Genomic DNA, 23,283 nt, shown 5'->3' on the forward strand with positions numbered 1-23,283 from the left:
AAGGGTAAGGATAAGGGTCTGGTATGGATTTTGGGGAGGACCCCACGTCGTTTCTCATTTTTTTTATCTGTAATGCCGGGTGCCAACAATACATTACAGCCAAGGGCAAGTTTAAATTAAATTTTTTCCTTTAGAAATGTCAGTATTGCTGCAACAGGCTACATACATCGTACAGATGCGCCACTTTACAGGCACATTAAGGTGACCCACCAGGCACGATATTTAACCACTTTACAACCGGAGGATTTTGCTGTCTTCCGTCCAGGCCACTTTTTGCGATTCGGCGCTGTGCGACTTCAACTGACAATTGCGCGGTCGTGCGACGCCGTACCCAAACGAAATTTACGTCCTTTTTTTCCCACAAACAGAGCTTTCTTTTGGTGGTATTTGATCACCTGTGCGATTTTTACTTTTTGCGCTATAAACAAAAAAAGAGCGTTTATTTTGAAAAAATAACAATATTTTTCACATTTTTTTATATGAAATTCCCCCCAAAAAAGATGTAAAAACCAATTTTTTTAAAAGTTTTTGGCCAATTTGTTTTATGCTACATATGTTTGGTAAAAAAAATCGCAATAAGCGTATTTTGATTGGTTTGCGCAAAAGTTATTGCGTTTACTAACAAAGGGAAAGATTTCTGTCATTTTTGGTGTTTTTTTTTTTAACGCGTAATGGCGGCGATCTGCGATTTTTTTTGCGGGACTGCGATGTTGCGGCGGACAGACCGGACCCCTGACTGACATTTTTGACACTTTTGGGGGTACCAGTGACATTACTGCAGTAATCAGTGCTATACATATGCACTGTTACTGTAAAAATGACACTGGCAGGGAAGGGGTTAATTTTATTGGAGAGGGAGGGGTTAATGTATGCCTGGTGCTTACTGACGTGTAGGGGGGGAGGTGACTATGTGATTCATGGACAGATCGGATGTCCAGCTATGCTGAACAGTCCGATCTGTCACTCCCTGTCACTATGGAGATCCGCCCGCTGTGTTTACACACAGCGGGCGGATCTCCAGACTCGATCCCCGACGATCGGGTAAGAGCAGCGGCGATCGCCGCTGCTCCTCCCCTGGCCCGACTCCCGCTGTGAATGAAAACAGCGGGAGCGAGCCTCCGGCGGCGCGCAAGCGCCGCCCAGAAGGGGAGGAGTCCAGTCACGTTAATACTACGTGGCTGAACGGGAACGAGCCACTCTGCCGCAGTAGTATTACTGTGAGCGGTAGTAGAGTGGTTAAAGGAATTTTTCATTTTTATTGTTTTACTTTAAGCATTATTAAAATCACTGCTCCTGTAAAAACTATAGTTTTTTAAAAAAAATGTTTGCATTGATACATGTCCCCCAGGGCAGTACCCAGGTCCCCATACACTTTTTATAGCAATAACTTGCATATAAGCCTTTAAAATTAGGACTTTTGATTTTTCATGTTCTTGTCCCAAAGACTTTAATAGAGTTTGCATGTTCGCTAGAACTTTTTCCCTATTTGAGATGTTCTGGTGCGAACCAAACAGGGGGGTGTTTGGCCCATCACTAGTGCTAAGTACAAAGCGGTGACCAGCTGCTCACAGTATAGGAGAATTCAATGTCTTGTTCAGATACTCATAGGCCAGATGAGGTTTGATCCTGTTCTCATCCTGTTCTCTGTCTGTTATAAAGAGAATTTGAAACGTTTAATGCTGGAGAATTGAGCCACCAGGGATATAAAGCACATTAGAAAACTGTCAAATGTAACCCCTCATCGACACACACAGTGTCAATACAACGTTCTGTGGCATCCACCTCCACCAATCATCAGTTCTCATTATATTCTCTGGTAACTCCTTGTTTCTCCTATCCACAATACATTTTCTAACATCCCCCCAATGTCTACACTATGTTCTATTTTAGCAGTCCCCAAAATACAGACCTCTGGTTGCCGTAGCCTGACCTCTGCAATGGAAAGGCCCTGCAGGATCTGTTAATTTCAAGCTGCAGGTTGTGAGCTGCTGTATACAGATTGGCAGAGGGTGCTGGGTGGTGAAACGCAATGCAAAAAAGCAGACACTATCAGGTACATTGATTTCCTTCCTGATGGTGCTTGTATGGTCCCAGCCCTGATGTCACTATAAGGAGCGGTGCAGGACATGGAGCCTACGACATGAGTATGCACTGACACAGGGGCACCATTCCTACAACTATCACAGGGGCATGACTTCTCCCACTGACAGTGGGGCACAATTATTGGTATTGACAGAAGGGCACCATTCCTTCCACTAAAAGAATAACACAGTGTGACCTCCTTTGCTTGTAAACTCATGGGGACCCCTTTTTACTAAATCACTGCCGTCCATACACAATATGCCAGATGTCTGCAAATGCGCAACATACTCTCCACAATCCTCTACTGCACACTGGGGCTGTGGATATCTGGTTTTGACAGGTACCCACTCCCACTTCAGCTCAGACTGCTGCGGTACTACTAACAGTGTGCAGCACAGCTCGCACATACATAATGGGCAGCCGGCTGTGAAGCTGCAAGGAATGCCCACAGTTAACATGCTGGCGCCGGGAACTAAAGACCAATGAGGATTGAGGACATCACTAATAATAGGCCTGACAGTGGGTCCGGGCTCAAGTTAACAGACAGGTGTGCTCTGCTCTGGAGACAGTACTTCATGCTAGTGACAAGAAATTGGTTCCTTGTCCTGTTCTACAATACACTGATACTGCCGAAATCAGACTATGTGTGTTTCCTGGCTGCTGCACAACACTGCACCTAACCCAAAAGCTGAGACAGCAAAGTGAGTCTGGAGGACATTGAGAGTTGAGACGACTAAGAGAGTCCAGAGGATTGAGGGAACCTAGAGGTCTCAGTGGACTGAGAGGGATAATGGTGTGAGGAGTTCCCCCATTGAGAGGCCAGGTCATGGGCCTGTGCAGCAAGGAGCTACAACTAAAAAGGCTGAGAGCCCGGCCCCTGAGAGCTGATAGAGCCAGGAAAGCTGGGTGCACTGAGAGAGGGGCACAGGAACATAGAGGTAGTGTGTAAGATAGTCTGTGGGACTAGCTAAAGACTAAGGTTTAAGGCCTACGCAGCAACACTACTGAAGAGAGAAAGCAAGGTGGCTTGGCATTATTTTCCCAGTTCCTGCTTTTATGATGAAAAACCCCTGAAAGGGCAACTACTTTCTGCTGGATTTTAATTTAATTTAATAAAAGTGGGCAGGCAAGCTCTAAAGACACAGTTTTGACTGGCATAGACTCACTAAAAATGCTTCTACCACTGATTAAAATTCCCCAGAATATCACTGGTATTATTGCTCTTTAATTAAAGAGTCAAACTGCATATCCACTAAACAAATGTTTAATTGACTTCTCACGTGGGACATGGTCAAAAATGTTTTTTCATTGGCTGTAGCCAGTGATCAGTATAATCTGACAGCGATGGGTCTCGCTATTATAATTTATTGTCCCAGCAGGGGAATTCTGTTAGTAATTTTTAATTCAGCCTGCTGGCTGATTGAAAATAAATAAATAAATAACCGTCTATGGCCAGCTTAACTTAACAGGGTGCAAAGTAAAATAACTATTTTCCAGGTTTCGTGGCGTCGCCCAGCCTAATTTATTTACTGACCAGGAATATGAATTAATCTCAATTCATGTAAAGTGTTATCTAAATGGAAGACCTGAACATCACCACCCTGCCTCTCCACCTTGTCCAATCAACCAACACCTTGCATTCACTGAGCAAAAAAGTAAGGCGTTGTGTGAATGGTGCCCATGCAATACAGGTGACCCCCTGCAGTTACTATGTAGCAGAGCAGTTTACCCGAGCTGTCATCTGGAATGTAAATGGGGGGTGGGAATAATGGCTGACATCATTACCTAAATATGACTATGACCATATTTGGTCTATGCCAGTGCCCAAATATGAATGATGTCAGCCACTATCCCTTTTTATGAAAAGTGGAATTCTGCCTGAAAAGGTGAACTTTGGTTCTCACAACTTTTGAGAGGGGGAAAAGGAAGCTATAATATATCGTAGCAGTATAAAAACCCCTAATACTGGGCCTTTTTCTCCCACCGAATAGTCTAAAAGTATGGTGTTCGTACAAATGCCCAAAAAACAGTTTTGTCTGGACCTGTGTTCAGACTTAGCGGGAGCTCATCCTCACCAGGGAGGTTTCCCTGAAATCTATTTTGGATCCAACACCTCCAACCAACATCTTAGGAACCAGTGATAACTGTGTGTTTTATAAAAAAAATATATATATATATATATATATATATATATATATATATATATATATATAAAAATATTGGCTAAAGGTAGATTTCAGGTAACCCATAAATGCCAGATAGATTCCAGTACATTCTAGCCAGAATAATGAAGAAAAGCCACATTCAAAGCGATTTACTGCACAATGCCTGACTCATGTTAATGCAAGGGATCACCATTGTTTGCTATGAGACCCATTCACACCAGTGAGCTGAGTAAGCCATGCAGTGGGAGAGACACTACCGGTGCTGTTTTGGTTTATCAGTGCATGTTTTTGGTCATATTGATTTCAATGGCAGCTCACCAAAATTGTGTAATAAAAACATTCATCAAACATGCGCAAAAAAAAAAAAAAAAACACTTGAAATTGCAAACACTGGTGTTAACCTAGCCTCAACTTTAACTGGTTACTATGGTTCTTCACTCACTGCACATTATAATTTGCAATTCCTTACTGGAAAAGTCTAAACATGGACATAATTCACAAATTGTTAAATCTTGCTTTGTGCTTTATGAAATAAACTATTTAATTTTATTTTTTAGATGTAGACATAAAAATGCAGACTTTACTAAATTCCACAAAGGTCTTTAATGATATAGACAAATTATTCATGGGAAAAGGAGATTGGAATCTTATTAACGTTGAAGTATTCAACCAGACATATCCAGTTAATGGTATCAATTACAGCAAGGTGATTTATAAGGTAGGTAATCGAACAGATAGGGAAATCTAGCACTTTTTATTGAGGAAAATGTCAACAGGATCCATTAATGAGATCAGAAATTAGAATTTCCTTTGTTCGAGACTGTAAAAAGCATATTCAAAGTAAACCTGTCACAACAATTGTGTTTTCAGAAGTAAAAAAAAAAAAAAAACAGGCATCCACAGTACCTATGCATATTTAAATTTTTTTTTGTGAAATAATAATATGTCAGCGCCACAAAAAAGGTGAAATCAGCAGCATGCAAACAGTGTATTTATATTAACACTAATGGTGAACAATCAATATACAGCGCTGTAACCTTTTATTGATTGTTTATTTATTTATTTTTTTATGTTAATGCCTCATTGCATTTCAGGAACCTCAAAAATTAGGGCACACATTTCTTGTCAAATACCCAACTATTGGTTTGGACCAGATGGACCAGACACAATGGACTCAGGACTCAGTAGCAATACGTTCCAGAGCTATGAGGTCCTCTGTGGTGGAATTCAAGAAGGACCACAGCAATTCCAAATGCTAGGCAAATGCAGCCCTCCTTAGACGGGGTAATCCAAATCTGTACTGCAAAAACAAACAAACAAGAAGGCGAATGCACCTAGGGCAGTACCGAAAGACATTTATTCAGTATAAAAATGGATTCTCACAAAGTAGCAACTAAACAGAGCCATTCAACCACAAAATGCCATGCAGTGCAGACACACATAGGCCACTGACATCAAAGGGGTGTAGATCTGATGTGTTTCGGGGTTGCACCCCTTTCCTCAGAGCTAGGCTTTAGTTGCTACTTTGTGAGTATCCATTTTTATTTATTTTTATATTGAATAAATGTCTTTTGGTAATGCACTAGGTGCATGCGACTTCTTGTTTGTTTTTGCAGACACTTGGACTATATGATGTGTAGTGTGCATAATGTAGAGCAGTGCACATGACTGCAACCAATGTGCACTGCTAATTGCAAAAAACAGAAATTAGGTAGAAAAGAAGAGGTTTGGGGGCTCAAAGAGGAGGTTACAGTGAGACAGAAAAGCACAGTAAGAAAGGATTTAATGAGAAATAGACTACAGGGCCATTAAGTAGCTGATATGTATGAATTACTTTGGACAATAAGGATATCATTTAATATCACTTTAAAAGTATTTAAAGTGGTCCTCAATCTTAAAATGGATTGAAATTATTCATGGCTCTCCCGTCAATAATACAAAAAATTGGGGGTTCCCCTGGGTTGGGACTTTATAGGCACAGAAAACTAATGAAATTGATAGATAAAGTTTTAATTTATTAAGTAATGATGTACAAAAATGTTAGAGCTAAAATCAGCAAGCAAAAATCAACAACAGGGTATACAACCATATGTGTTTCAGAACCCAAAACCCAACATGTTTTGAAGATAAACTTATTCTTCTTCCGGGTCCCTGAAGAAGAAGAAGTTTATCTTCGAAACATGTTGGGTTTTGGGCTCTGAAACACATATGGCTGTATACCCTGTTGTTGATTTTTGCTTGCTGATTTTAGCTCTCACATTTTTGTACATCTCACATTTTTGTACTTAATAAATTAAAATTTTGTCTATCAATTTCATTAGTTTTCTGTGCCTATAAAGTCCCAACCCAGGGGAACCCCCCCAATTTTTTGTATTTTTAAGGGATGTGGCACTATTTGCAAGAACACTGGTCATAGGCAAATCTCTCCCGTCAATAATGATCCTTGGGTTGCATTGTTTGATTGTACGGGTGAAACAGCAGGTCGATATCAGCGATACATTACTCCCCACCTTCTTCTTTTTTTCTTCTTTTTTGGGAGGAAGGAGGAGGAGGAAACGGAGGAATGAAAAGATGGATAAGATATAGGCTGGGGACACCAAAACATTTTTTTAGTCTTGTGCAAATTAATAATTTCCCATATTGTCAAATGTAATGTCAAATTTATTTTATATTTGTTATGTATGTGAAGAAATGTAATAAAAATATTTAAAAATAATGATTGCAGTGAAATCCCTTATTCCTCGATTTTGCAAGCAATCTACAATTCCTACTGTTTAATAGTGATTACTTGTAGTAGATCACATATACCATATGGAAGATATGACACATGAACACAGACATCTGGCTCATGTAGCGCATAAGATATAGGCCTGCTGGTTAACCTTCACTTTTCCATGTAGCACCCTCCAAAGTAGGTGCTAGGTAAAGTATAATGGGCCTTGTCTACTTATCAGCATGGCCATGATTTTCAGCTAGGCTGGCATGTGTTCCCAGGTGTGCCTGTTGAGTTTGGGAGTCTCCCCACTGTGTCACAATGAGGGCTCTCATTGGGCAGTGGAGGAAACCTAACCAATAGCACACCAGGGCTTGTATCCATCATGGAAGGGCAGATTCTGCCGCAGAGCATTCTTGTTAGGGGGTATAAGTCTGTGGGGAGCTCATGACAGGTGGTCTTTGGTGGGAAGCAGAGTCCCAGGAGAGAGGGTACGGCTGTCTCTCCTCCTGTCAGGAAGAATCGGGTCTCCCAGGCGGCTGCCTGAGGGGATACAGGGCTGAGCTGAGCTGCCAGAAGGATCCAGTGTGCTGAGGACCAGCGGAGCTGTGAGGGATCGAGTTCCAGGAAAGCATTCTGAGTCGTGAGTACTGCGAACTGTCCCTGGAGGTCTGCCTAGTCAGAGGAGACCACTCCGGAGAAGGTCAGAGGGATCCAGGAGCTAGCTAGCTGTGCAGGAATAGAGTAAAGGGGGTGCCAGTGTTAACCCTGAAAAGTAAAGGGGATGCCAGTGGTTGGGCCCTGAAGTATGCAGTATCACAATGTTGAGAGTTGAAGCAGTGTCTACAAGTGGCTACCTCAGTCAGGAAGGACTGGAGGAAGCAGTCTAAAGGACTTTTGAGCTAACCAGAGTGTCAGAAGACAGTCTGCAATCGCTGGTCGGCATTCAGCCGGTGTCAAGCTAGCGTCTGAAGGCATTTTTCTTCAAGTGTCCCAATTTGTACCTAGTTGAGCCAGAGGAGTATCCCACTCATTCCCTTCTCCCATCCCCATATAAAATAAACAAAACAAACCAAAGATGTCGGACTGTTCAATGTCTCAGATCTCGCACTTGGGCAATCAGCTTAAATGTGCTATTGGTGTTAACGGTAACCATGGCAGACCCACATCAGGCCCAATGCCTGGAAATACTGCTACATCCACTTATGCTGACATAATGTCTCAAGCCAAGTAATACACTATACTAGCTAAGTCTTGCATGCTGTTCTATGTTATGGGAACAGGGCCCCATTTCCCCTGTCCCTTCCCCATCTTCTCCCTCTTCTTCTTAATTTCTTACTATTCTTTTTATTCCTCAACCTTTATATTTACTCCAAGTATTATGTGTTATTCCTATTGATTGGATTATGTTCAGACATTAGGCCAGATTTGTTACGAGGATTGTGAATATTCTGACAACTGTATACTACATACTTTCGGCTGATATTCTGTGTTAGTTGATGTTTGAATACCTTATTTACCTTTTTCCAATAAATACTTATTTAAAAAAAAAAATAAAATTATTTAAAGTGTCACTAAACCCATATAATAAAAAAAAACTATCAATAAATGGTGTATTACATGCTGTTCATGCTCACTCAGTCACTATGGGATTCGTTTTCTGTATTCTTCAAAAACCCGGTTTATCCTGCTGCTGTCTATCTCCCCCTTCTGCTCATGTCCCCAATTAATCTAGCTGTGGTGACAACTCTGCACATGCTCAGTTTTTAGTAAGTTTCTATGCTGAGCATTTCCTCCTTTTCACATCTGAGCAGCCCATGTAATTGTAGAGTCACACATGTGGGTGTATACACAGTGGTAAATGTCAGCTCACTCCCTTCCTCCTCCTCCATACCGACTAACCAGCTAAACACAACAGGGGTGGGCTATTACATGAAGATTATTGGAGGCTTCACTTCCCTCCTATTCTAAGATACAGGCTGGAGGGGCGGGACACAGCCTGTGACTGGCAGAAATCCGCGGTATTGCCAAAAAAGATATATATATATATATATATATATATATATATATATATATATATATATATATATATATATATATATTTAGATGCATTGTCCTATGATTCCACCTATATATACATAAGATATATTTTTGTGTCTCTACTAGGGTTGAGCGGACACCTAGATGTCCGTGTTCGACGGGTTCGGCCGAACTTTAAAAAAAAGTCCGGGTCCGTGTCCCGGACTTTTACCGAACTTTTCCCGGACACCGAACCCCATTGAAGTCAATGGGGACCCGAACTTTAAGGCACTAAAATGGCTCTAAAACACCAAAGGAAAGGGCTAGAGTGCTGCAAATGGCAGCAAAACGTAATTAAGAGCATGGCAAGTGCTCTGCAAACAAATGTGGATAGGGAAATAACTTAAAACAACAAAAAAAACCAGAAAAATAAAACAATGTTCTTCTTCATCTCTGAAGGACGAGGCCCATATGGAGTAGGAGGGAGGTTGAGGTGGTGGTGGATGTGGCGGTGACATAGGCGTGCGCACAGGGTGTGCTGGGTGTGCCTGGGCACACCCTAATCACCTAGGGCACATAGCATTGCCAGTGAGGAGATGGGAAAGATCTCCCTGGGACCTGCTCTGCTCTATTTCTCCTTGCCTACAGGTACATGGCCCCGATACATTACTCTCCCTGCTGGCAAACACATGCATGTGTATTTCAACTTTGGGGTGCACACCTTAATGCAATAGGCTGCGCACACCTATGGGCGGTGTAGGTGGAAGCGGCGGTGGAGGAGGACCAGGGCCGGATTAACAGCATCATGGGCTTGGTGCTGAGGATTTTGAAGGGCCTTAAGGGCCGTGCCTTGCCATGCACCCAGAGGAGGAAGGGTGCAGCCATGCATGCCTAATTCAACATGGGATGCTGTCTCTGAAGCCCATAAACACATCCATGCATCGCCAACTGTCCCTCCTTGTCCGGCCTTCACGCTGTGTGGGGAGGTTCTGAGGGTGCTGCCTGGGGAAGCGAGCATAGAAGCCAGACTTCTGTGTTTACAAGTGACAGAAGAGCGGTAACAGTGAATATGGCCAACCCGGGGCCTATATAAAAGGTAGGGGCCTGGAGCTGCAGCTCCAATAGCCCCTACATTAATCTGGCCCTGAGGAGGAGGACGAGGTAGCCAACACTGCTTCTTTTCAAAAATTTTAAATGAGGGTACACCCCAAAAGAGTGAGAAAGAGCAAAAATGGAACAATGGGTGGGTAAGGTCGGTATCCATTGCTATTCTGCATAAGGTACGGAAAAGTCCCGTGGGATCCATGCCTGGTTCATTTTAATGAACGTGAGCTTGTCCACATTGTCTCTGGACAGGCGGCTGCGCTTGTCTGTTATAACGCCCCCAGCCGTGCTAAATACCCGTTCAGATAATACACTGGCTGCAGGGCACGCCAGCACCTCCAAGGCGTAAAGGGCAAGCTCAGGCCATGTGCCCAATTTGGAGACCCAGAAGTTGAAGGGGGCAGACCCGTCATTCACTACATGTAGGCGTGTGCACACATACTGCTCCACCATGTTGGTAAAATGCTGCCTCCTGCTAAGACGTTCCATCTGAGCTGCTGGTGCTGCTGTTTGTTGTGGCGTGCTGACAAAGCTTTTCCACATTTCGGCCATGCTAACCCTGCCTTCTGAGGTGCTGGCGGTGCCCTGGTTGCGTTGGCGACCTCCTCCTCCTCCTCCTCTGCCTTGTGCTTCCACTGTGGCCCCGCTGTCAGATGGGAATGCCAGCAGCATGGCGTCTACCAGCGTGCGCTTGTACTCGCGCATCTTGCGATCGCGCTCCAGTGAGTGAATTAAGGACGGTACGTTGTCCTTGTAACGGGGATCCAGCAGCGTGGCCACCCAGTAATCAGCACAAGTTAGAATGTGGGCAACTCGGCGGTCGTTGTGGAGACACTGCAGCATGTAATCGCTCATGTGTGCCAGGCTGCCCAGAGGCAACGAAAGGCTGTCCTCTGTGGGAGGTGTATGGTCCGTGTCCTCTGTATCCCCCCAGCCACGCACCAGTGATGGCCATGAGCTGGCCTGGGTGCCACCCTGCTGTGAACATGGTTCCATCTCCTCCTCCAGCTCCTCCTCCTCCTCATCCTCCTCATCCTCCAGAACTGTGCCCCTGCTGGACAATTGCGTCCCTGGCGTTTGCGTGTGCAGGAACCCACCCTCGGAGCCCCTTGCGAATGACTGCCCTGAAAGCCTTGGAAATGTTACCTCTTCATCCTCCTCCTCCTCCTCATCCTGTGCCACATCCTCTTCCATCATCGCCCGAATTGTTTTTTCAAGGAGGCATAGAAGTGGGATAGTTAAGCTGAGAACGGCGTCATTGCCACTGGCCATGTTGGTGGAGTACTCAAAACAGCGCAACAAGGCACACAGGTCTCGCATGGAGGCCCAGTTAAATTAAATAGCGGAATAGAAAATATGATCCAAAAAAAGTGTATGTATATCACACGTACACAACCACACTGGGCCCCAATTACTATTGTTTGTACCCCTAAAAGGCTAGATGAGGAGTAGGGGGAGTATGGAACAGGCAGCACCCTCAAACCTTCAGAAGTATGAGATGAACCCCAACAACTTGGAAAGGTGGATCTCTCTCACACGTACCAACACAGACTATCCCCCAATTTAACTGATCCCCAAAGGTTTTTGATTAAATAGCGGAATAGAAAATATGATCCAAAAAAAGTGTATGTATATCACACGTACACAACCACACTAGGCCCCAATTACTATTGTTTGTACCCCTAAAAGGCTAGATGAGGAGTAGGGGGAGTATGGAACAGGCAGCACCCTCAAACCTTCAGAAGTATGAGATGAACCCCAACAACTTGGAAAGGTGGATCTCTCTCACACGTACCAACACAGACTATCCCCCAATTTAACTGATCCCCAAAGGTTTTTGATTAAATAGCGGAATAGAAAATATGATCCAAAAAAAGTGTATGTATATCACACGTACACAACCACACTAGGCCCCAATTACTATTGTTTGTACCCCTAAAAGGCTAGATGAGGAGTAGGGGGAGTATGGAACAGGCAGCACCCTCAAACCTTCAGAAGTATGAGATGAACCCCAACAACTTGGAAAGGTGGATCTCTCTCACACGTACCAACACAGACTATCCCCCAATTTAACTGATCCCCAAAGGTTTTTGATTAAATAGCGGAATAGAAAATATGATCCAAAAAAAGTGTATGTATATCACACGTACACAACCACACTAGGCCCCAATTACTATTGTTTGTACCCCTAAAAGGCTAGATGAGGAGTAGGGGGGGTATGGAACAGGCAGCACCCTCAAACCTTCAGAAGTATGAGATGAACCCCAACAACTTGGAAAGGTGGATCTCTCTCACACGTACCAACACAGACTATCCCCCAATTTAACTGATCCCCAAAGGTTTTTGATTAAATAGCGGAATAGAAAATATGATCCAAAAAAAGTGTATGTATATCACACGTACACAACCACACTAGGCCCCAATTACTATTGTTTGTACCCCTAAAAGGCTAGATGAGGAGTAGGGGGGGTATGGAACAGGCAGCACCCTCAAATCTTCAGAAGTATGAGATGAACCCCAAAAACTTGGAAAGGTGGATCTCTCTCACACGTACCAACACAGACTATCCCCCAATTTAACTGATCCCCAAAGGTTTTTGATTAAATAGCGGAATAGAAAATATGATCCAAAAAAAGTGTATGTATATCACACGTACACAACCACACTAGGCCCCAATTACTATTGTTTGTACCCCTAAAAGGCTAGATGAGGAGTAGGGGGGGTATGGAACAGGCAGCACCCTCAAACCTTCAGAAGTATGAGATGAACCCCAACAACTTGGAAAGGTGGATCTCTCTCACACGTACCAACACAGACTATCCCCCAATTTAACTGATCCCCAAAGGTTTTTGATTAAATAGCGGAATAGAAAATATGATCCAAAAAAAGTGTATGTATATCACACGTACACAACCACACTAGGCCCCAATTACTATTGTTTGTACCCCTAAAAGGCTAGATGAGGAGTAGGGGGGGTATGGAACAGGCAGCACCCTCAAACCTTCAGAAGTATGAGATGAACCCCAACAACTTGGAAAGGTGGATCTCTCTCACACGTACCAACACAGACTATCCCCCAATTTAACTGATCCCCAAAGGTTTTTGATTAAATAGCGGAATAGAAAATATGATCCAAAAAAAGTGTATGTATATCACACGTACACAACCACACTAGGCCCCAATTACTATTGTTTGTACCCCTAAAAGGCTAGATGAGGAGTAGGGGGGGTATGGAACAGGCAGCACCCTCAAACCTTCAGAAGTATGAGATGAACCCCAACAACTTGGAAAGGTGGATCTCTCTCACACGTACCAACACAGACTATCCCCCAATTTAACTGATCCCCAAAGGTTTTTGATTAAATAGCGGAATAGAAAATATGATCCAAAAAAAGTGTATGTATATCACACGTACACAACCACACTAGGCCCCAATTACTATTGTTTGTACCCCTAAAAGGCTAGGAGTAGGGGGAGTATGGAACAGGCAGCACCCTCAAACCTTCAGAAGTATGAGATGAACCCCAACAACTTGGAAAGGTGGATCTCTCTCACACGTACCAACACAGACTATCCCCCAATTTAACTGATCCCCAAAGGTTTTTGATTAAATAGCGGAATAGAAAATATGATCCAAAAAAAGTGTATGTATATCACACGTACACAACCACACTAGGCCCCAATTACTATTGTTTGTACCCCTAAAAGGCTAGGAGTAGGGGGAGTATGGAACAGGCAGCACCCTCAAACCTTCAGAAGTATGAGATGAACCCCAACAACTTGGAAAGGTGGATCTCTCTCACACGTACCAACACAGACTATCCCCCAATTTAACTGATCCCCAAAGGTTTTTGATTAAATAGCGGAATAGAAAATATGATCCAAAAAAAGTGTATGTATATCACACGTACACAACCACACTAGGCCCCAATTACTATTGTTTGTACCCCTAAAAGGCTAGATGAGGAGTAGGGGGAGTATGGAACAGGCAGCACCCTCAAATCTTCAGAAGTATGAGATTGTGTTCACTGTACCCCACAAAGATTGAGTTCACTGCACCCCACAATGATTGTGTTCACTGCACCCCACAAAGATTGTGTTCACTGCACCTCACAAAGATTGTGTTCACTGTACCCCCCAAAGATTGTGTTCACTGCACCCCACAAAGATTCTGTTCACTGTACCCCACAAAGATTGTGTTCACTGCACCCTAAAAGGATGTTGTTCACTGCACCCCACAAAGATTGTGTTCACTGCACCCTAAAAGGATGTTGTTCACTGCACCCCAAAAAGATTGTGTTCACTGTACCCCCCCAAAGATTGTGTTCACTGCACCCCACAAAGATTGTGTTCACTGCACCCCAAAAAGATTGTGTTCACTGTACCCCCCAAAGATTGTGTTCACTGCACCCCAAAAAGATTGTGTTCACTGTACCCCCCAAAGATTGTGTTCACTGCACCCCACAAAGATTCTGTTCACTGTACCCCACAAAGATTGTGTTCACTGCACCCCAAAAAGATTGTGTTCACTGTACCCCCCCAAAGATTGTGTTCACTGCACCCCACAAAGATTCTGTTCACTGCACCCCACAAAGGATTTTGTTCACTGCACCCCAAAAAGATTGTGTTCACTGCACCCCAAAAAGGATTTTGATCACTGCACCCCAAAAAGGATGTTGTTCACTGCACCCCAAAAATGATTTTGTTCACTCCACCCCAAAAAGATTGTGTTCACTGCACCCCACAAAGATTGTGTTCACTGCACCCCAAAAAGATTGTGTTCACTGTACCCCCCAAAGATTGTGTTCACTGCACCCCACAAAGATTCTGTTCACTGTACCCCACAAAGATTGTGTTCACTGCACCCCAAAAAGATTGTGTTCACTGCACCCCAAAAAGGATGTTGTTCACTGCACCCCAAAAAGGATGTTGTTCACTCCACCCCAAAAAGATTGTGTTCACTGCACCCCACAAAGATTGTGTTCACTGCACCCCAAAAAGATTGTGTTCACTGCACCCCAAAAATGATTTTGTTCACTGCACCCCAAAAAGGATTTTGTTCACTGCACCCCAAAAAGGATGTTGTTCACTCCACCCCAAAAAGATTGTGTTCACTGCACCCCAAAAAGATTGTGTTCACTGCACCCCACAAAGGATTTTGTTCACTGCACCCCAAAAAGATTGTGTTCACTGCACCCCAAAAAGGATGTTGTTCACTGCACCCCAAAAAGGATTTTGTTCACTGCACCCCAAAAAGATTGTGTTCACTGCACCCCACAAAGGATTTTGTTCACTGCACCCCACAAAGATTGTGTTCACTGCACACCAAAAAGGATTGTGTTCACTGCACCCCAAAAAGATTTTGTTCACTGCACCCCAAAAAGATTGTGTTCACTGCAGCCCAAAAAGATTGTGTTCACTGCAGCCCAAAAAGATTGTGTTCACTGCAGCCCAAAAAGATTGTGTTCACTGCAGCCCAAAAAGATTGTGTTCACTGCAGCTCACACACAGAAAAATGGATGTGGATCACTGACACCTGCCTATCTCCAATCCCACACCACACAGCAATATCGATTGTAGTTTGTAGAACACAGTTTCCCTAAAATTCAGCAGACTCTGTCCCTAACAGGATTGAGAAGAGATCGTAGATCAGGATTGAGTGCAGATTCACCCCACCCCCCACACAGCAATATCGATTGTAGTTTGTAGAAGACACTGACCCTATAATTCAGCAGACTCTATCCCTAAAATGCCTACAACTCGCCCTGCCTAAACACTCCGACCTGTCCCTCAATTCTATCCGGACACAAATGGTTTTTTCCTGCCTATCTTTCCCTAATCAGCAGCCAGCACATTGATGTGTGCTCTGTCCCTTAGCTAAGCAGCAGAATGACGCTGCTGCGGCGGCTGCCTCGAACTTATAAAGACTTGGTCACATGCTTCAGACGGCCAATCACAGCTACTAAGACATTTGCAGGCATGGCTGGGATGGCTTAAGGCACACCAGTTAAACGATTGTTGATTGGCTGTTGAAAGCCCGCCATGAAAAGAGCGCCAAAGCATGCAAAACCCGGAAATAAAACGACCGAACACGGATTTTTACCCGAACATACAGTAAAGTGTCCGTGTCCGTGTTCGGGTAAAAAAAATCCAATTATTCGGTACGAACACGAATAATACAGTCCGTGTTCGCTCAACACTAGTCTCTACACTTAACCAACTGTTTCGCATGCACCTAATTTAAAGTTCCAACCTCCTTTCTCCTCTTTTGCCAAAAAATAATGAAGATATGGTTTCAAATATATATATTTGTATGCCAAATTAAAACAGTTTATTGATATTACTTATTTATTTTAATTCTGTATTCCAAATGCTGTTTTTTTATTTTGAACATGTGACCAGCAGCAGAGGACTAGAAGCTCCTCCTGCTTATGTTTCCCTGCAGACAGGCTGGAAAAGATCTGGGTCATGTGAAAGCTTTATATTGATTAGGAAAAAGGTCGATTTTTAGATTTTTTTAACCACTTGCCGACCGCCGCACGACTATCTACGTCGGCGGTCAGCCCCTCACAGGCAAACTAACGTAGGGCTACGTTGCTTGCTTGTGAGGGTCTAGGGAGCGAGCGCGCGCCCCCCGGGGCGCGCTCCCGCTCCCGCGTGGTCACGGACCCCCCCGCGCGTGTGACCAGCGGACCCGATGTCCGCCGGTCACTCGGCGATCGGCGGGGGAGAGGGAGAATGTCAGGCAGCTTGTGTAAACAAACTGCCTGTCATTCTCTTCGCTGCAAAGACACTGATAAAACGGATCTGGTATGTAGATCCGTTGATCAGTGTCTTTACAGCTAGAGCCACAGCCAATCACAGTAGAAACCACGCCCCTAGGGACACACACAGCCCCTCCCTTCCAAATAAAGTTAACCCCTTCACTACCAGTGTATTTTTACAGTAACAGTGCATATATATAGCACTGATTACTGTAGAAATGTCACTGGTAACCCCAAAAGTGTCAAAAATGTCAGTCAAGGGTCCGATCTGTCCGCCGCAATGTCGCAGTACCGCAAAAAAAATCGCAGATCGCCGCCATTACGCGTTAAAAAAAAAAACAACAAAAATGACAAAAATCTTTCCCTTTGTTAGTAAACGCGATAACTTTTGCGCAAACCAATCAAAATACGCTTTTTGCGATTTTTTTTACCAAACATAGGTAGCATAAAATAAATTGGCCGAAAATTTTTAAAAATTTTGATTTTTACATTTTTTTTTGGGGGAATTTCATATAAAAAAATGTGAAAAATATTGCTATTTTTGCAAAATTGACGCTCTTTTTTTGTTTATAGCGCGTGATCAAAAAATCGCACAGGTGATCAAATACCACCAAAAGAAAGCTCTGTTTGTGGGAAAAAAAGGACGTCAAATTCGTTTAGGTACAGCGTCGCACGACCGCGCAATTGTGCGTTAAATTCACGCAGTGCCGAATCGCAAAATACCCCCTGGTCGGAATGGGGGTAAAATCTTCCGGGGCTTAAGTGGTTAAGTAAGTAATTACAGTGCCATCATCCACATGCAGAAATAGAAGGGATAATGTATATTAAACAGGGCGTGTTTAGTATCACTTTAATGTTATTTATGTGTTGCGAATATAATTCAGTATTTTAGAACAGTACTTTATTTTAAACTAATTGTAAATGGTTTTAATTTACAATGATAGTGCTTCTTAAATAATTACTATACTGTTTTCTATAAATATTTTGGAAGGGTTAGTTTAAGAAAAAGTGAAAATATACATATTTTATTTTATTTTTAATTTTTACAGGTATTTAGCACCAACACTTTATGCAGTGCTTTACATACTGTAAATGCAGATCAGTCCTACAAGGAGCTTACAATCTAAGGTCCCTGCATACGTACATTTTAGGGCCAATTTGGACAGGAGCCAATTAACCTTCCACTATATCTTTGGAGTTTGGGAGGAAGCCAGGGTTTCACATTTTATGCACAGGTTCTGTTAGATTAAATTGCAAAAGAAAAATCAATAGGGTTATTTAAAAATGTATGTTTTATCTGCATTCTAATAGCTTTTGTTTTACATTCCAGTTCACAATAGAAAGGGTTTCTGCAGTTTATGTCTTGACCTTCATTATGCCAGTTTATTTCATGGTAATTCTGGACATGGTCAGCATGTTTATTCAAATGGACAAAGCAGATCGGCTTGGTTTTAAAATGTCCCTTGTGCTGGGATTCTCTATGCTGCTCTTGATTCTGAATAATATATTACCACTCTCGGAAACTCCTCCATTGCTAGGTATGTTTTTTGATTTTTAAACAGCATATACATTTGGAAATAATGTAATCGTCCAGTTAAAAAATACTGTTTTTGGTGCAATCTGTAATGGTTTTGGGTCAGTTTTATCTCCTCTTCCTAATATAGTATATACAATTTTAAAATTATATTCAACAGTTTGCAATATTTTGTTTGTCTATAGATTGCATTGAAAATAACATAGTTTTTGCAAGACAATAGTGTTTGTTCTAAGTTATAATATATATATTTATTGTTTATCTGAACATATAGGTAAATACTCCCTTATGACAATCTAAACAAATCCATTTACTATGTGATGCAAAAGGGCCAGGACAAGGGATGGGCAGGACGGGGCAGCTGACCTGGGCGCAATGGTTTACTGTAGGGATGGGGTGCCTTTCTTCTGTTACAAGGCTGACAGGAGTAGTGACAGAAGCTGTGATTTTGGCAAGCAAATGTCTGCTAGGCATAGGATTTCATAAGCTTGCTCTTAATGTGGGGGGGTGCAGTTTGGCATCTTTGAAATGGGCGCTGGATGACCTTGTCTTGGCACTGGATGCACAAGCCTCATAGAAAGAAGACAAAAACGTATTTTTACCTTCCCTGACTGAGTCAAATCTTTCTTCAACCCAGACATTGCAGCCCGCAGTGGGAGGGTTTCAGCTACAGGGGCAGTGCTGCCAATCCAGAAAGCAGTGAGCAGGACTAGGTGCGGCCAAGTACTGATTGACAAGCTACAGGCTTGTGTACAAATAGTGACAATGTTGACAGCAACGCCTTCTGCAACATTTTTTTATTTGACAGTACTGCATACAGGCACAGCCTACATGAAAGTGTCAGTAGCAGTGATGCATTGTTGTCACACCATTACAGAAAGGTGCATTAAGTGGACTTCCCTGAGAGGCTCAACAGGTATATGTGGGACTTTGCAGGAGAATTCTGAGCGCAGATGCATGTATACGTAATATCTTAAATCCAGTGATCTGATACAAGACACAATGTACCTCTATTCCTAATTTTGTATTCCTAAAAAACATTGCAAATGCCCCAAGAATTTTTTGGTGAGACATTAATAAAAAAAAAAAACAACATAATTCAGAAAACTTTTTTTTTTTACTATAAGTTTCAACACACTTCTTCACAAGTAAAAACAGCATGCTATTTTATTATGAACAGTTCATATTCATATTTTCAATCTTGTTTACTTTTCTCATTACTCCATAGAGTACCGATTATATACAGGTATATAGGTGCATCATAGATTGCTAGGAATTTTGTGAATTTTCATTTACTTCATCAGGAGTGGTTCCTATTGACATGATGTCCACAAACCGAGAAACACAGTTTAAAATTTTGAAATAGTAAAAGCACATTCATCCTTTAGGCTGATGAGTCTATCCCCCCCCCCCCCCCCCCAAGAGTTAGTCCATTACTTACAGATCAGCTTGAAAAAAAATTCAAATTCATTACAGCACTTCCAAGTGGCAACCACCAAAAGGTGTCTGCCCCAGGAGGGTAGCCAAGAGGGAGGGCAGACAGCAACAAACAGCACATGAATAGAGATAGGAATTAATCCCAGTTCATAAACACACCAAATGTGAATGTGGTAAGAACCTGCAAGACAATATATCATAAAATATATATAAAACCAGTAAATACGTAGGTACATCTCAAGAAAGGATTTCCACCAGGACCTCACAATGCTTAAAATTGCTCTAAAGGGGTGAAGGTCAATAAAATTAGGCAACAGAGGAATAAAGAGATTAATAAAAAGAGTATTTCAAAAAGTGAGCAAATAGTAACCTTATACACAATTACCCCATAAAGACCAAAGGGGCATGCATGAACGAACCATAGTACCAAGTAAAAAAAATAAGCATCAAACAAACAAATTTACATAAAAAGGTGAAATGGGTGCGCTGATAAATAGACTTAAAGCTGCTACCAAAGGTCCAAATACCTGATTTGGAAAATAATTATAGAATAGTGGTGGCCTTACATGTAAGAGCTGTAAAACCTCCAGACGCTGGACAGGCGACCCACAGAAAGGAAAGTAGGAGCAGGGCGCTCTGGGTGAAAGGAACATAATCACTGGGGTAAAAAAAGGGGGGAGGGAGGGGGTATATGGGGGAGGGTGAGGGGGGAAGATGAAAACACGAGGCTGGTGGTCCTAATATATGCAATTTAGCAGCAGTCCAAGGGAAGAAAATCAGCTCTCTGGTAGAGACAAAAGGGAACAGCAGAAGGCGCTTCTAAGTGCCATGGCATGAAAAAAGAGGCAATAGGTCACTCTGAAACGCATTCTGCCCTCTTCTGATGTCACTTCCTGGTCCCGATTTCCACGCTGGTTCTCACAGTGGTGATCCCTCTTCCGGCTTCCACCTTCCGTGGTTCTCTCTTGCTGGCTGGCTCCGGATCTTCCATCAGCGCCGCCGCCTGATACAGAGACACCATATATGGACAGAACCCACTGGACACCCGCTGGATATCTCCTGGATACCGCTGGGACTCAGTAACTCTCATTAAACAGATGAGCCTACATAGCTACTGGTTCTTGTAAGTGTTTTATCCCCTTGAGGCAATAAATACATGTTTATACTGCACTTAGAAGCGCCTTCTGCTGTTCCCTTTTGACCCACAGGAAGGAACCACCCTGCACATTGCCGCCTCAATTTATCCCTCCTGGGAGGCCCAAGTTCATGCCATGAAAAATGAAACCTAAGGGAGGCATGGTCCGCTGCCATCTGGACCAGCCACATGTGGCCATGATGGTGCCAAGACTGCTCCCCACAATTCAGCACGATGATGATGACATCATGTGCACTGAACATTCACACAGCATGCCAGAATGATGATATCACATCCTAAATCGCACAGCCTTACACGCTGGCTGCTTACCATATACATATTTACTTATTTTATGTATATTTTATGATATATTGACTTGTAGGTTCTTGTCACATTAACCTTTGGTGTGCTTATGAGTTGTGATTATTTCCTATGTCTGTTTTCTATCTCTGCTGTTTGTTGCAGTCTTCTCCTCCCCTTGGTCGTCCTGGTGGGGAGCCAGGATCCCTGCCCACATCTCCGGTGCCAGACGTACTTTGGTAGTTTCCATTCGGAACTGATCTGTAAGTATTGAATTAACTCTTAGGGGCTGGAGTATTGACTCATCCCCCTAATGGATTAATGTGCCATTACTATTTCTAATTTTTGAAATGTTGTGTCTGTTTGTGGACATCATGTCAGTAGCATAAACTCTTGATGAAGTGAATGAATATTCATTAAATACTTAGAAATCTATGATGCACCTGTATTCCTATATTTAATTGGCACTCTGTGGAGTCATAAGACAAGTGATTGCAAACTTAAGTGGCATACAGCTGCAAAAAAAATAAATAAATAAATATTCACATTGTTCCCAGCTTCCAACACTTCCTGGAGGCACGGATGACATAACTATGTCTCACCACTGCCTCCTGGGCACTCAAAATCCCAGGAGAATGCATTCTTACAATGGGATGGGTCACGTTGTTATAGGATTTCAAGTTCCCAGTTATCCAAATTGGCAGCGACAGTGACATTACCCGCACCTCCCATCAAAAACCGGGACTGAGGTATTTTTTGTAACATCGTTTTTCTGTAAGTTATTTTCGCTCATTTTGTTTGTGGTGGCGGGATGCTGATTCATTGAAGGTCTGCTTTAACAAATCTGGACTTTTTGGCGAGTCTTACAAATCCACAAGTTTATCTTCTTTTTAGTATTTCTTTGTTTGCCTTTTTACTATACTTTTTTAAAAGTGAATTGCTTTCTCTTAGGTATATTCTGCTGTGTCTGTATGGCCACTATACTTGGTAGTATAGTTGGATCTATTGGAACAACCTACATTCTAAACCTGTATAAAGCACAAGAAAATGTTCCACTTTGGGTAAAAATCATACTACTAAAGCCTCTGCCACATCTCCTGTGTTTCAAAAGAACCCTTCTCATAGATGTGGACAGTATTAATCCTCAAGAAAACAGTAAGTACTAGTTGGCTTTAAACTGATTCTAAGCCTTCAGTTGACTTGGGTACAGCCAGCCTGCTGGATTTTTGGCATGCAATTACTGCCGGCGGCTACAATAGTTATTGTCTTCTGTCTCCCAGGAAGGCAAATGCAGTCCATAAAGATATTGTATGCTCTCCCCAGAAAAACAGACCCTTAATATTACATATAGGGTACAGGATTGTATGTTATTTTTTCTCCAAATCTCCAAAAATCAAATAAAACAAACAATATAGTGTAGTAGGTCCCAAAAAAGTTTCTCCTGAGGAGAAAGTGGATTTGGAGAAAAAAAAAACACACAGCACATTTGGATGATGGTTCACAACAGACTTTATTTGACCAATATGTGAAATGAAGGGTGAGCATTGGACATAGGGATCTTTAAGAAAAGTGCTGATCCTGTTTTATATAGTGCTCAGGGGGACTAGGTTTTCGAGCTGATGGGACTGTATTGACTTTTTCCTGTGCCCTAATAAAATATTAATAATTTGTTTTATCACTATTTTGCAATTTATATGTTGGGCAGTGGGTTGGTAGAGAGGGGTGGCAGACATTAGGCAGTTGGTAAGGTGAAGTGAGGAGTCTGGTAGCAGGATTCAAGATAGACTGAATGGGGGGGGGGGGGTAGCCTGTGTAGAGGTAGGCATGACATGAGGGAAGAGAAAAATATGTGAAAATTGTGTTATTGATCATGATGGAAAGGTTAGGGGGAGGGGCAATGGGGGAGGAAATATTATGAGCTCAGTTTTTTAAAGATTGAGCTATAGGAAGTGGTGTGACATCCATACTAATATGTCAGTTAGTAAATTAGTGATATGCAAAGAGACTGAATGGATAAGCTGAGGAGTGGA

General features: G+C 42.6%; 1 protein-coding gene across 1 annotated transcript in view; it reads left to right on the plus strand.

Moving 5' to 3' along the window:
• The window catches only part of LOC309565543 (5-hydroxytryptamine receptor 3A-like), a gene marked incomplete at both ends in the record, with an annotated part of 109,551 nt that overhangs the window by 82,663 nt on the left and 3,605 nt on the right, over positions 1-23,283 (plus strand). Inside the window, 3 exons of the mRNA XM_082270501.1 lie at positions 4,805-4,965; positions 18,178-18,385; positions 22,205-22,408. Of these exons, the coding sequence (XP_082126627.1) occupies positions 4,805-4,965; positions 18,178-18,385; positions 22,205-22,408 (573 nt within the window). The remainder of the gene's footprint in view (positions 1-4,804; positions 4,966-18,177; positions 18,386-22,204; positions 22,409-23,283) is intronic.

Source organism: Pelophylax lessonae, assembly GCF_965119305.1.
Source record: "Pelophylax lessonae genome assembly, chromosome: 10".
NCBI lineage: Eukaryota > Metazoa > Chordata > Amphibia > Anura > Ranidae > Pelophylax > Pelophylax lessonae.